Source organism: Setaria italica, chromosome VIII, assembly GCF_000263155.2.
Source record: "Setaria italica strain Yugu1 chromosome VIII, Setaria_italica_v2.0, whole genome shotgun sequence".
Classification (NCBI taxonomy): domain Eukaryota; kingdom Viridiplantae; phylum Streptophyta; class Magnoliopsida; order Poales; family Poaceae; genus Setaria; species Setaria italica.
The window spans coordinates 28072821-28087483 of record NC_028457.1 but is presented as its reverse complement, the minus strand read 5'-3'; the positions used below and the strand labels follow the sequence as shown (position 1 = coordinate 28087483).

General features: G+C 50.6%; 1 protein-coding gene and 1 pseudogene across 1 annotated transcript; both read right to left on the bottom strand.

Moving 5' to 3' along the window:
* Positions 1 to 8618: 8618 nt before the first annotated feature.
* LOC101767824 lies at positions 8619 to 9939 on the bottom strand (annotated as a pseudogene).
* An 896-nt stretch (positions 9940 to 10835) lies between these two features.
* On the bottom strand, positions 10836 to 12435 carry LOC101767423 (probable glycosyltransferase 6). Its single transcript, XM_004980530.2, has one exon. It carries the CDS (start codon positions 12427 to 12429, stop codon positions 11086 to 11088), a length of 1344 nt encoding a protein of 447 aa, XP_004980587.1. The 5' UTR covers positions 12430 to 12435; the 3' UTR covers positions 10836 to 11085.
* Positions 12436 to 14663: the final 2228 nt, after the last annotated feature.

Below are 14663 nucleotides of genomic sequence, written 5' to 3'. Positions count from 1 at the left end.
CACGATGCAGAAATCTGTCCGGCAACTGCACGGATCCACGGATACTTGCCGGATCTTTTTATGCAATCTGCCACAGCCATCCGGATCTTGGGAGAATACCTCCGGATCCACCTGTGGCACCGGCCCCAGGATCCGACAGCAGCCCTTTGATCCTCCGACGCCGGCAGCCCCAGCACCAGAATCTGCTGCCCCGGCCTCCGGATACGCCCGCCGCCCAGGCCCCCGGATCTGCCCGCCACCAAGGCCACCGGATCCGCCGCCCAGGCCCCCGGATAAGCCCACCGCCCGGGCCCCCGGATCCTCCGCCGCCGCCGCCCCGGCCCCCGGATCCGCCGCCCGCCTGTCCCCTCCACCGGATCCGCCGGATCCGGGGCATGAAGAGAAGAGGAGAGGATGGTGGCGGCGGCGGCGGCGGCGGAGCAGTGGCGGTGCATTTTTTTTATTTTTTCAATAATTGTTCGCCGAGTGTTTTCTGGGCACTCGGCAAAGTCTTTGCCGAGTGCCCGACACAAGACACTCGGCGAACTAGTGTTTGCCGACTGTAGATTTGCCGTGTGCCGTTTGCCGAGTGTTACACTCGGCAAACGGTTCGCCGAGGGTATTCTGCCCTTCGCCGAGTGCCCCTGGCACTCGGCAATTTGACTGTGTCCGGTAGTGTATGTATGCATGTTCGGCGTGCTAGCGAGTGGTTTATATACGATTTTTATTTGAACATAATCATTTGAGAATGCTATATGATTTTGTTATGTTTACTTGATATATGTATGTATGTATGTATGTATGTATGCATGCATGCATGCATGCTTCTGTTCTCATGATAAAATGGTTTCTAAATTTTTGTGTCTCATTTAGAAAATTGTGTTTATTAGATGCAATCTAATTCAAGTAGTGCAATATGATCATTTTACTTGTCTACAATTAATCCATCAAATTGCTTCTTCTCTCGATTGGGTCACTAATGGTTCATGATTCTATCAAGTGCAAGCTAACCAAAAAAAAATTCTCAATTATGTTGAGATAGAGAAAATTCTCAATTTGATTCCTCCATCTGCTGCGGGTCAGAGATACAGTCCTTTTCTATCTTCTGACACCTTGCGTCAGTAGGCTCCTCCAACGGCGCAGCCTGAGAGCAGAGCACAAGAAATGGTAGAGAAATAGGAAGTCATTTCTCAGTTCCAGCATATTTGAACCGAAATAGAAGGGTGAATAAGTAAATACGCCCAGAAAAACATTGTTGCTTATGTTGACTGTTGCATAGTGAGCCAGCCTATGTGCATATATGAAAATGAAATTGATGATGAAAACTCAATTTGACGTGAGCGCAAGTGCACAATGGCAACAATGTACCTATTAAGCTTGCGACATAGATTGAACACGAGAGACATAGGTTGACAAATAGATAAATGTAGCTGAATTCAACAGCAAATTCAGTAATGCAAAAAAAATGTGAGTAGATAGTCTCCTTTGGCACGACTATAGGGGTCAAGAAATTACGAAGTTCAACACTTTCCATTCAATTCATGTACTCACATGACACAGAGATAAGTTTAATCAACCAAAATTCAAACCTCTGGAATATCACAGAACTGAAAGCATAGTCCCTGGCTTCACACTTGGCAAATATACCTCTAGCTAATGGTTCACCAATCAAAAGTATTGAGCATGTTTACACAGATAATATCATTTTTCCAGTTTGTTAGCAAGAACAAAAAAACATTATGTGTCCAAAATTAGCATGTATGCTCTGCATTATTACGTTTTGGAATAGCACCACTTGATGGTGCTAATTTGCACCTTCCATCAAGTGAAGTTAATGAATAATGATAAGCAGTAGCGATTGGACAAAGTTTTTTCAACTAGTTTAAGTTTGTGTACTCTTGTATGGTCTGTTTTTTAATGTGTAACTGTACCAGTAGGTTCATGGGAGATATGGAAGTTAAACCCTCACGTCCCAAGTTCTTGCCCTACTCGCCTCGAATTTGGGTGCTACTGAATACAAATTTATTTAGTTCCCCTTGCTAGTCTAAATTTTTGTAATAATTTATGTCCGAATCACTTTATGAGGTAAAGTCCACAAAAACTGGGAAGCAGCAATATCGGAGAAAAATCATAGGATAAGGCTGGTGGAGTAACATACTGATGTTGCATCTCGTCGCAAGGATATCTCGCGTTTCAGACCAGGAGTCATCTCAAGCATGTCAAGATCAGTAACACAACCTTTGTTCAGGCGCATTCATAGATCTTCGTCTGCAGTATTATCCACATTTTCAGGAATCGGGCTGAACTCAACATCATTTGAATGGCGTCAGCGACATGCAACAAAGCCATTTGGCATATACTTAGAATCTGGAGTTTTCAGAGCATCCAGCTGCAACAGGCAAAACAAATAGTCCCATTAATATCTGGAACTTGCTTATTATAAGTTAGCTGGAAAGCAAGAGGATGAATGTGGCGATGGAGATGGACATTCAATAAATATGCTGTGCGGAGAGCTTTAAGCTTTCAATAATAGCATGAACATGTGAAATGAGATACTACAAAATTAAAATTATTTGTTACCAGGTTTTTTTTTCCATCAAATATACCTGGATCGAGTCAGTAAACTAGTCTGCTAATATGCTGGTATTATCCAGACCCTCTAGCTGCTTCTGTTGCTCAGTCAAATGGTGCTCTAGGGTCATCTGTAACTTCCTTTCCTCTTCAAGTTCCATTACTAAACGATCGCGCTCAAGCTCAGACTACATGACAAGAATACAGATAACTTTAACTAATTTTAGATGAGTTAAACAAGAAGTTGTGTTGATGCGCTCAACCTCGGACCACTTAAGGAACGTAGGTGTTGCTGGTTCAATGGACATAATCTCTCGGATGGCTAGTTTCTGGGACCGCTTAGTAGCAGTACCCAGTGTGCCGCCGAAGATGACGTTGGTGGTATTGGACGAGTACTGGAATTTGCCTTTGTCGCCATTGTCTTCATCTTCTTTGGCCTTGCCCTTGTCCTTTGCTCCAGACGGTTCCGGCAGATCTTTCATGACTCTGCGCAGACCATAGCAATCCATCGCAGAGTGTTTATGGTGTGGGTACCACGGGCACTGCTTCTTCAAGAGTTCACTGAACGAAGTCCTTTCTTGGAAGACTGGGATATTGTTGTGATAGTATTGTCTGGCTTCCTCTTGCGATTCTGACCACCTGAGTAGTTATTTCGGTTGTCATTATTGGGGTGATCGTTACGGTTCTTGTCGTTGTGCTGGCCATTACTCTGGTTGTTGTTGTTCTGGCCTCTATTACGACTAGACTTGAACCTCTCGATCTCCTTGTCTTCTTCATCGGCCCAGGATTGTATCATGATCTTGAGAGATTTGATATCTTCGGGACGTTTTCTGCTAAAATCTTGGAACATCTGGCGATCATAGAGACCATTCTGGAAGCAATCTATGGTGTCACGCTCCGTGATGTCCACGATGGTGGCCTTCTTATCAAGGAAATGGCGTAGATAACTACATAGGGTCTCGCCTTGTTGCTGCTTGACTTGAGACAAGTCAATCCTGTTGCTAGGACGCTACATTGCCCTTGTGAAGTTGTTTGTGAACGCTGCCTTGAGTTGCTTCCACGTGTCTATGGAGTTCTTTTTCTAATGACTCGAGCCATGTGAGTGGTCCTTCCTCCATGCAGATGGGGAAGTAGATGACCTTGGTGTCATCGTTTCCTCCTGCCGCTTGTACTGACAGTGAGTAGCATCGCAACCATTGGACATGATCCTGCTTGCCGTCGTACTTGGTGATACCCAGAGGTTTAAACTTGCCGGGTAGAACTATTTTCCGTACTCGTTTTGAGAAGGCGGGAAACCCGTCTGAGTCCTCTCCCTGGTACTCGACTTCTTACTCACACTCACGATGGCGCCCTTTAATAATTGTGCAGGCGTCGCGACTGTTGTTGATCTTGTGACGAAGGTCACGTACTGGGCGTTCAGGCTCTAGATGAGGCCCACGGTGGCCATGACCTCCCGAGGATTCCGCTCGACTACCCTCTGCTCCGACTTGGCTTGGTCTGGCACCCTCATTTCGACTTGGTCTCCTGTGGCTACTGCAATGCTAGGATGAGGTGTGAGGAACTAAATGTATCGAGTTTTGCTGGTCGAGTTGCTCGTATGCGCACTCCACCAACTGAGCCCGGTGGTGTCGCCGGACACAGAGGAGACGGCGGAGGATATGGCGCACGATGGGGGGGCGGACTAGGAGGTGCAGCGGAGGGTGGGTGGCGGCGGCGTAGCAGGGGGGCGCCGCCTAGGTTTGCACGGATCAGGGGGGAGGCATAGGGAGAGGTGAGGAGGCCCACAATCTAATCTCATGATACCATGTAGAGAAGTATATGGGAAACACCACACACCCAAATGAGGGGGTGACCTCTATATATATATGGCCAATATGGCTCGGAGTACAAGGAATACATCAAGTGTCGTACATGGAAAGAATAAATACATCCTAATATACATATATACTTCCTAATACCTGGTGTACTTGGTTTGTGGCATTACCCGAGTAATCAGGTCAATGGATGTGATAGTGGCAAGAGGTGTATGATGTTGATGCGTTTGAACTGCTTCAAATGCGTGATCCAAGTTCATGATGGGTAGTTCAGCTGCAAGGCAGCGGTGACGCTCTGCTCTTGCAGCATTTCTTGCTCACCGTCGATCTCTTTGAGCTTCGATTTCTTCTCCGGCTATGTTGGTGGTGAGCTCATCCTATGATACGTCGTCTGGGTTATGTTCGTGTCGCGGATTCCTTTCCGGTGGATCTTCACCTTCACCTTCTTGAGTAGCAACGATGGCAAGGAGTTCTCGCTCCGGAGAAAAACTACTCGAACTTGATGTCATGACCTCATTGGAACTGTCTTCTCCGTAGTTGGGTGATAGAGGTGTTCTTTCCTGGTAAGGGAGGGTGTCAAGGTAGGCGACATGGCATGATTTGTCATCCTTGGCAAGAGCAGGTGGCTTCATGTTGGGCTAGTAGATGAATCTACATTGTGGAGTTGAAGTAATCACCAGGCCTTATTGTGGACCTGATAAAGGAGTCTCCTCGTCCGGATCCGAGTAGTAGTCGAGGTCCTCGATCAAATCTGACTTGAATTGTGATTTGGACAGGGTAACTTGGTAGACAACACTTGAGTTTCGGAGTCCGAACGGGAATCGACTTGTATTGTAGACCGATTTGCACGATGGATTAAACGCGGACTCGTGAGAACCAGTCCGACTAGCGGGAGAAGTCGAGTTGTACTCGGACTCGTCCCCTCAGCCTCTGACTAGGTCAGAAATTGAAAATTCACCGAATTTCTCGACAAGATCCTCCAGAGCTTGACACTGAAGGTTAATGGAGTGCTGCTTCTTCTCCGGGGCTAGCGCAATGTGGCGGTGGAAGTTGCCAGCGCCATCTGCGACATAAACCTAGGAGCCGAAGATGAATGTCGCGCCCGCTTCGAACGTGACGGAGGGCTTGATGATGACTTGGGCCATCGGTTCGCTAGTGGATTCTTAGCGAGAGCACCTACCTGGCGCGCCAGCTATCGGTGTTTAGACCCGGCAACCTACGAGGGGGTACCTGAGATAGTATTTTATGCGTGGGGCTCACCGAGATAAGGAACTCGAAGGTGAACTCGAACACACCATTTAGATAGGTTCGTGCTGCTTAGATTGCGTAATACCCTACGTCATGTGTGTTGGTTCTATTGTATTGGATTGGACTTGTTTAGAGGGGGTCCCTGCCTCACCTTATATTGCCGGGGGCAGGGTTACAGGTTGGTTGTTTACAAGAATACTAGTTGGATTCGACTAGTGAGTCCTACTCTAATTGCTACGAGTAGTTTCCTAATCCTCGACTAGTTCTTATCCTCCATGTAGACCACGCCGTCATGTACCGTAGTCTCCATGTCTGACATGTCTTGGTGTACAACCCTGTATCTAGGACTGTCCAACCCTTCTGATGGGCCCATATATGTATGTACAATAGTAAGCAATTGTATAATTACTATGTGAGTTATGTAACTTTCCTGGATGCCATGGTTATTATGATTAAGCTTGTGATTAAAATATTTGTGTCCCATATCTGGCATCTGCACGTAAGTTTGTGATTGTGTGTCAGTGCTTCGATAAGAGAAACTGAGAGGGGGGGATCGAACCATCTGCGACAAACATTATACAATTAAGAGTAAAATGCATGACGAACCATTAAACTTGCACCAACTTATCACTCAGATCACTTAACTAGCAATTGGTACACATCGCATCATCAAACTTGCATCCTCGTTCACCAGAGGTCCTTTTTTCCAAATAATACACACCGCATCACAAAACTTGCATCCTCGTCCACCGAAGGTCCTTTTTTTGCCATGTTTGTTTGATCTACCAACTGGAGGTGAAGATATGGAATTTGGTAATTGATTTTTTGGGTTTCATCTTGCAGGTGCTGATGGTGATATATTCAGCATTGAGGTCCATCACAACAGATTCTTTTGTGGGCTTGGACCAAAACTATGCTATCAGAACTCCAGGTCGATTGGTGTTGTTGCAATTTTAATTATGTTGAAAGTTTTGTGAACCTACAAGTAACTTTATATATTGTGCGTGAACTCAATTACAATCAGTTGTCAACTCAATTTTAGTAAGGCTATGAATTCATGATTTTCATATGTTTTTGTGAGATGTGAACTCAAAGAATCGTAAATCTTCATAACATACCCACAGCCCTCACAAGTGTCATCCAATTCCATATCTTCACCTCCACTTGGCGGATCAATCAAAAGTGGAAAAAAAAGACCTTCATGAACGAGGATGCAAGTTTTATGATGTGGTGTGTACCATTTGGAAAAAAAAAAAGACATCCGAGGATGCAAGTTTGATGATACGGCATGTATTTAAGACATGCATAGCACATTTTTCATTAAGTAGAAGAGAATTACAACGAAGAAACTTCAGGAGAGACCCCAAAGCGCAGACTTACAAGAACCACCATAAGCGACCAGCAACAGAAATGCAACAAAAGAAAAAAAAAGGAAACCCCAGCACCACCACCACACTAAACACGACCTAAAACTACTGAAAAGGTCACCAAGAACACACACACATTACCGATTGCCTAACAACCCGACCTAGTGGAGGTAGAGCTAGAATGTCATGCAAGACGATGCCTCCAAGGGGGGAGTGACGCCAACACCGCCATCGTCCGTCTGTCCACGGAGGAGCAGGCCAAGTCTTCACCTGGCAAAATCAAATGGATTTGGCGGCCACGACAATGCCCCCAGTGAGGTGAGTTTCGTTAAGGAACACAACTGTTATCGACACCGGCAAATGCTAGACAAAGCTTTCACTAAGGCCCCAAAACAAACTCCCCGCAGCCGATCTCCAAGGCTTGGATGAGAGCCAAATCGATGGGATGGCAGCGAGCAATCCACGGCGACGACGATGGGGAACATCCGCAGGCCAGCGACCGCCATCACGATGACCCACAGACGACCAGTAGCGACCGCAACGACCAAAAGACCACAACGGGGGGAAAGGGGGTAGCCGAAGCCCTCTGTCCTCCCAGCAACACTTGACGGTGACGAACGGGACGACTCGTGGTAGCGGCAGCCGCCGAGGGGTGGCGGCGACCCGAAGCACCATGGGGAGGATGATAACCCATCCTCCCAACCCCGCTAGCAAAGAAGACGACTAGAGGAGGCATGACCTCACGAGCGACAACCATCAGCAGGAGCGACCGGAGCACGACCAAGGTAAGGGGAGAAGGAAGAGAAAAAAGAGCGACCTTGGATCCCACGCCGCTGCAGCTGGAAATCCCACAAATGCCCACCTCATGCCCACCGCACCAACGAAGAGGTGGGGGAGAGCGAGTGGCGGTGACCTACAGCGGTGATGCCGGACACGGCAGCAACAGTCATCCCACCTCACGAGCACCGGTAGACGAGGTGGTGGCCTAGGATGGTGGAGCGACCGAGCCAGGCACGGCCAAGGCCGGCACCTACGCACATCGCACCCGCTGGAGATGGAGGCAACGGTCGCGCCGGGCGCGGGAGCGGCGGCCCCACCTAGTGGCGAGGGCCCAAGCCATCAGGATGGTCGGGCCAGGCACGGCCGAGCCGAGCCCCGGCACCTGCCGCGGCCCGCCAACACCGGAGGCAGGGGAGGCGGCGGCAGCGCCGGCGGTGCCCACCGCAGCCTGCCGGCATTAGAGGCAGAGGTGACCCCGGACCCACCTAGATCTAGGGTTTCCTGGGCACCAAGAGGAGGAGGAAAGGGAAGAGAGGAGAGGGGACGAGGCGAGGTGGAGAGGGCCGTCGGCGTGGGTCGGGGGCGGGGGAGGGAGGCGGTAGCAGGTGACCTTGTGAGGTGACCTCGACGTGGTGGGGTGAGGGGAGGAGAGGGGGAGGGAAGGGGAGGAGGTAGGCGCGTGTGGCCCCCGACATCGGCGCCGCCGCCGGCCGCCGACAGGTGGCTCGAGCAGGCCTCTAGCGGTGGGAGCCCCTGAGTCGCCCTCGAGCGAGAGCGATGCGAGGGAGAAGACCTCTTTGATACGGCATGTATCAATTACAAATTAAGTGATTTGAGTGATAAGTTGGTGTGAGTTTAATGGTTCGTCATACATTTTACTCTACAAATCAACAATTAAAGTCCACGATACAAATAGGCCAAATTCCCTTACTCGCGAGCTGCCGGCCATCTCGCGGCTCGCGGTCAATTGCTGCGCGCGTGCGCGGCCGGGTAGTCGAACGGCAGCGGCTGCACGGTGTCGTTGAGCGGCGCAGCATGGCGGAACCCGTACGCGCGGAGCACCTGGTCGTCGGCGAACCCCAGCGCGCGGCGCATCCCGCCCTCGCAGCTCTCCTTGGAGTACATCGGATTCCGCCAGCCGCCACAGGGCTGGCACCCGACGAAGTGCGTGACGAAGGGCCGCCGCCACCCCCACTTCCCACCGCCCGCCGGGCCTGGAACGGCGGCCCCCACGGCCGCGTTCCGCGCCGCCGCGTACCGCGCGTGCTCCCGCTCCGCGTGCCGCCGCCGGAGCCCCGGCGTGCTCCGCTCGACGGCCTCGTACCGCTCGGCGACACCGTCGAGGCGGTCCATGATGTCCACCCAGTAGCCGTGCAGGTAGTACTCAGTCTCGATGTAGGCCTTCTTCCCAAGCCGCTCCCAGTTGTTGAGCAGCAGGTACACGAGCGCCGACTGGTCGCAGGACCAGGGGGACCCTTTCTCAGTGAGCGACTCCATGATCACCTTGCCCCACCGTTCGTGCTCCGGGTAGGCGGGGCCCATGCGCGCCCACTCGTCCATGAGGTCGAGCGACCACTGGCAGTTGCGGATGAGGAACACACCGGTGTTGAGCCCCAGCCACGACCTCTTCCCGAAGAACCTCTCGAGGTCGCCGTGGACGACGAGGTTGTGGCCGGCGTACCTGGTGGCGAGCGGGGGGGTAGAAGTCCATGTCGGTGAAGGCGGCGTCGGAGTCCACCCACCACACCCACTCCGCCTCCGGGTGGGCGAGCATGGCGGCGCGCACGATGGGGAGCTTGGCCCACGCGTACGTCATCGCCGGCTGCAGGAAGTCCCGGTTGTAGAGGAGCTCGATCCCGTGGAGGCGGCAGTAGTCGAGCTTGTTCTTGAGGAACCGCAGCATGAGGTCGTCCCCCGCGTCGCCGGCGCACGGCTCCGGCTGCGACCCGGACACCATCACCACGCGCTCCGGCGCGCTCCGCCGGCGGCCGCCGAGCCCGCGCGACCGCAGCCACGCCGCGCGCTTGGCGTCCCACCCGGTCATGCGGCGGCCGTCCACGGCGTCGTACGAGAGCTCCGGGTCATCGTAGAACGTGCGCGGCCCGTCCTCCGGTCCGGGGATGACCGGGGACGCGATCAGATGGCCGCGCCCCGGCGCGAGGACGGACGCCGGGCCCAGGAGCGCGAGCACGGCCGCCGCCACGCCGGCGGCGAACACGAGCGCGTCGCGCGCGCGCCTCGGACTCGGCTTCTGCTTCTTGCGCGCCGAAGAGGAGGCGCAGCAGGACCGCGCGGCCATTTCTATTTGTCCTTCACAACGGTAAGCTGGATCGTGTCCTTGAGCCTAGATGGGCTGAACCAAACTGCTAGTGAGGTTGACTTGTTAGATAAACGTGCCGGACCAATTTTTTTACGAAGCGAGTAGGCTTGACTTGCCATACCCGAGATACTTTCGTATGTACTATTTGTAGTAGAAAAATAAACCAGCACGTACGCAACGCGGATTTTGCGCTTGCTTGTTTGCATTGCTTTGGTAGCTGCTGATGTGTACTGTCCAGAAACCACTTCATCAGCTTCTGCATGTTACCTCTGTTAATGCTGGCAGTTAAAATTTAAGCCACTAATTCTTGGCGTTTATACGTCAAATGCTTGGCCATAGAATATTATGCATAGCATCGGTAGCTGAGTGAGCACTGTTTTGATGCTTAAATGGCGGGGTTCCTGCCTTCTCACGATGCAGGTGCAGGCCTCGGTTTTACCTGCTCCCTCCATCTCAAATTATATGTTGTTTTATTTTTTAAATTCATATTTTTTTATATATTTAGATATAATATATATCTAGATATATATCAAAATCTATAAGTTAAAAAATTAAAGTAACTTATAATTTAGGACGGAAGTTCACGAAAACACGTCATAAATAACATGGGATAGATAATAAGTTTAAAACATATTACCTGTAAGGCCTCGAGAATAGGACCTAATCCTGGCAAGAGCGATGTTTAACAGCTGGCCAGTTCATTTCTCCGTCATAATTGTGGCGTCGATTTCGGCGCTGTATCTTCAACGCCGCCACATGCACGGCGTGGCTAGCTGCAGCCGGGAACCAAACAGGCCCTCTCACCGCATCCTGTGGCATCGTGCTCTGGCTGGGAGCTGAGCCAAGCATATGCCCTTACCACTTTCCTGGATGCTAGGATTGTTAGAATTAATTTTATCATTAGAGTCTTGCAAGTATTAGCATCCCCCACCCATCATCTCCGGACTCCAGATAATAGCTAGATACAGGATACAATTAAGGCCCACATTGGCCCAATTCCTTCGCGTCAATTGTTACGCGCGGGGTAGTCGAACGGCAGCGGGCGCACGCTGTCGTTGAGCGGCGCGGCGTGCCGGAACCCGTACGCGCGGAGCACCTGGTCGTCGGCGAACCCCAGCGCGCGTCGCATCCCGTCGTCGCAGCTCTCTCTCGAGTACATCGGGTTCCGCTCGCCGTTGCAGGGCTGGCAGCCCACGAAGTGCGTGATGAGCGGCCGCCGCCACCCCTTGTACCCGCCGCCCGCCGGGCCCGGCACGGCGCCGCTCACCGCCGCGTTCCGCGCCGCCGCGTACCGCATGTGCTCCCGCTCCGCGTGCCTCCGCCGGAGCCAAGGCATCCGACGCTCGACGGCCTCGTACCGCGCCGTGACCCCGTCGAGCCGGTCCACGACGTCCAGCCAGTAGGCCATGAGAAAGTAGTCGGTCTCGATGAAGGCCTTCTTCCCCAGCCTCTCCCAGTTGTAGAGCAGCAGGTACACGAGCGCCGACTGGTCGTCGAACCATGTGCTGTTGCCCTTGTCAGCGAGCGAGCTCAGGACGACCTTGGCCCACTGGCCGTGCTCCGGGAAGGCGGGTCCCATGCGCGCCCACTCGTCCAACAAATCGAGCGACCACTGGCAGTTGCGGAGGAGGAAGACGCCATTGTTGATGCCCAGCCATGACTTCCTCTCGATCTTGTCGGGCCAGCCGTAGGCGACGAAGTTGCGGCCGGCGTACTTGGTGGCGAGCGGGAGGGAGAAGTCCATGTCGGTGAAGACGGCGTCGGAGTCCACCCACCACACCCACTCCGCCTCCGGGTGGGCGAGCATGGCGGCGCGCACGATGGGGATCTTTGCCCAGTAGCTCGTCATGGCTGGCTGCAGGAAATCTCTATTGTACAGGAGCTTGATCCCGTGGAGGCGGCAGTAGTCGAGCTTGTTCTTGAGGAACCGCAGCATGAGGTGGTCGCCGGCGTCGCCGGGGCACGGCTCCGGCTGCGACCCGGACACCATCACCACGCGCTCCGGTGCAGGCCGCCGGCCGAGCCCGCGCGACCGCAGCCACTCGGCGCGCTTGGCGTCCCACCCGGTGAGGCGGCGGCCGTCGACGGCGTCGTACGAGAGCTCCGGGTCTTCGTAGAACGTGCGCGGCCCGTCCTCCGGCCCGGGGACGGGGAAGGCCACCAGCCTGCTCCCGGGCGCGCCGAGGACCGACGCCGAGCCCAGGAGCGCGAGCACGGCCGCGGCCACGCCGGCCGCGAACACGAGCACGTCGCGCGCGCGGCCCGCCAGCCTCGGCGGCGCGCCACCGTGCTGCTTGCCCGGCGCCGGAAAGGCGGAGACGCGGAGCGGCGCGACCTCCGACCCGGCCATCCGGCGTTAGCGTTCACTGCTGCAGGGTGCAGTGCATGCAGGCCGCGCGCGCTCTCGCCTTTAATCTGGCCGGCCTAGCTTTGCTGCCGTTGGAGTTCGGGTGAGCGGCCAGCGCCCCGACGTGGAAAATTGTCCCGGGTCATAGTTTTTTCGTTTCTTCCTTTTGTGGCCCGTGCTGTGAACATGGGTATGGCAGTCCGTAGTTCAGATATCACATATAAAAAAAAATAATCCGTGCAAATAGTGCAGGTAGCTAGATTTTTCCATGCTAATATTAGACTAAATTTCACTTGAAAAAAATAAAAAATGGTTCTTTTTTTCGTTATCATTTTTTTCCTAAATGGTCTTGATAAAAGTATCATCATTTTTATCATTATATTTTGTGACATGAAAGTAATATAAAAGAGAATACTTTGAATATAGTTTTCATTATATTTTTACTTGTCATTTGACACCCTTCATTGTCCTCAATGGTTATTGAGAACTCGAGATAGAGGTGCCATTGCCGAACTGTGCCTATCTCCCTACTGCGCTGGAGCCATTGGCCATCTCTTACACATCCGTCTCCGTATAGGAACCAACAAAATTGGTTGTCCTACTTGCAAGAACCTTGTTTGATCCTGTGTTGATAGTACACCATCCATTCCCATGGCAATGATACCCTACTGCCCGAATCTGTCTCCCTGCCTCCTTTGGGAACAACAATTATATTGCTTAATTGCAACCGTGAGTTCCTCTTCCAACGGCGGCAACATCAGGAAGTATCTGATCCACTCGAGCTCTAATATGTTGACATTTGACAACACCGTCACACATTATGTTATTTTCTTTATTTATATATTTCATTCTCTTTCCAATTCATAGCATACTAATTTACTTGCTTTTCTTTAGAAAAAATCTATACGTGAAACATGCCAATTATGATGTCACAGGAACGTGATGTTTTTTCTTTATTTATCTATTCATTCACTTTCAATTCGTAGCCCTCTAATTTACTTACTTTTTAAAATTTCAAATAAATATATTCATTAGTTATATTTGACATGGACTCTTTGGATTAGTCTACACTGTTAGATCATCATATTAGCAAGGTGGCCAGCGCAAGTAGCTAGCATTTTTATGACAATATTAGAAATTTTTCAAAGTTAATCTATGCATGTTATTTTGGGAACATGAATTCAAGAGAATAGGGAATACCTTATGTACAAACATATTTTTGTATTTAATGAACATAATATAAAGATTGTTTTCATTTTTAACATGAATATAATTTTTAAATTGTTCACCGGCTATGTTCATTTTTGTTTGAGAATATTGCTGTGGTGATAAATTATCCCTAGACTTTTAAAAGAAGACCTAAATGAGCATCTACCACACATAATAATCAGAGTTTCATTTTGAATTTGAATGGAAACCTTAATGAGAATTGGTTGCATCCTCTTTAATTCTCATTGTATTCCAATATCTCTTTTCTGTTCTTTTCTTTGTTCTCCGATCTCCAATTGCTACATCTCCATATGCATGCATGCTCCCCTTGTCTTACAGTTGTTGTACCTTTTTTGCACCAAGAATTGTCCAAATTCATCAGATTTCTTACTGCACTTGCAAAATATAGCCCTTTTCTAGCCAATTTGAAATTGCTCTACTCCCAAGGAGCTTAGCCCCCTATGTCGCAATCATCGAGAACGCACGTCATCCCCTCTTGTTGAACACTATTTACATCTTTCTACATATGGATAGGCATGCATGCCAAACATCGATATAGAGTTTCTTTGTTCTATATGACATGGCTATTATGCCTTGACTACATCATCTTTTCTTTTCCAAACGTTTTTCAGCCCTTAGGGTGATGCTCGATCTCCCTACCATGTTAGGATCGCGTTGTAGCTTCGACATGGATGCACAATAGAGAGCTTGCCATTGCCGTGCCATATTGCCCATATGCTCATTGTCATTGCGCTCTCCAAGTTGAGAGCTCCCTCATCGCATTCTAAATAAAAACTGCTTCTTAGCTCTACTGGTCTCATCTTCTATCGAAATGGAGGTCTTCTTCAAATGTTATTGTATTCAAGCTACACTTCTTCATGGCCAACCTACTGCTTTTATCCATGTTCATCATCCTCTTGTAATCAGTTCCTTTTGACATCTGATGCTCTTTTGTCACTGCTAGATTAGAATATCATCATAGCTCTACCATGGCCATGCCATTGTGTCATATTTCTCTCCTTTCTTTT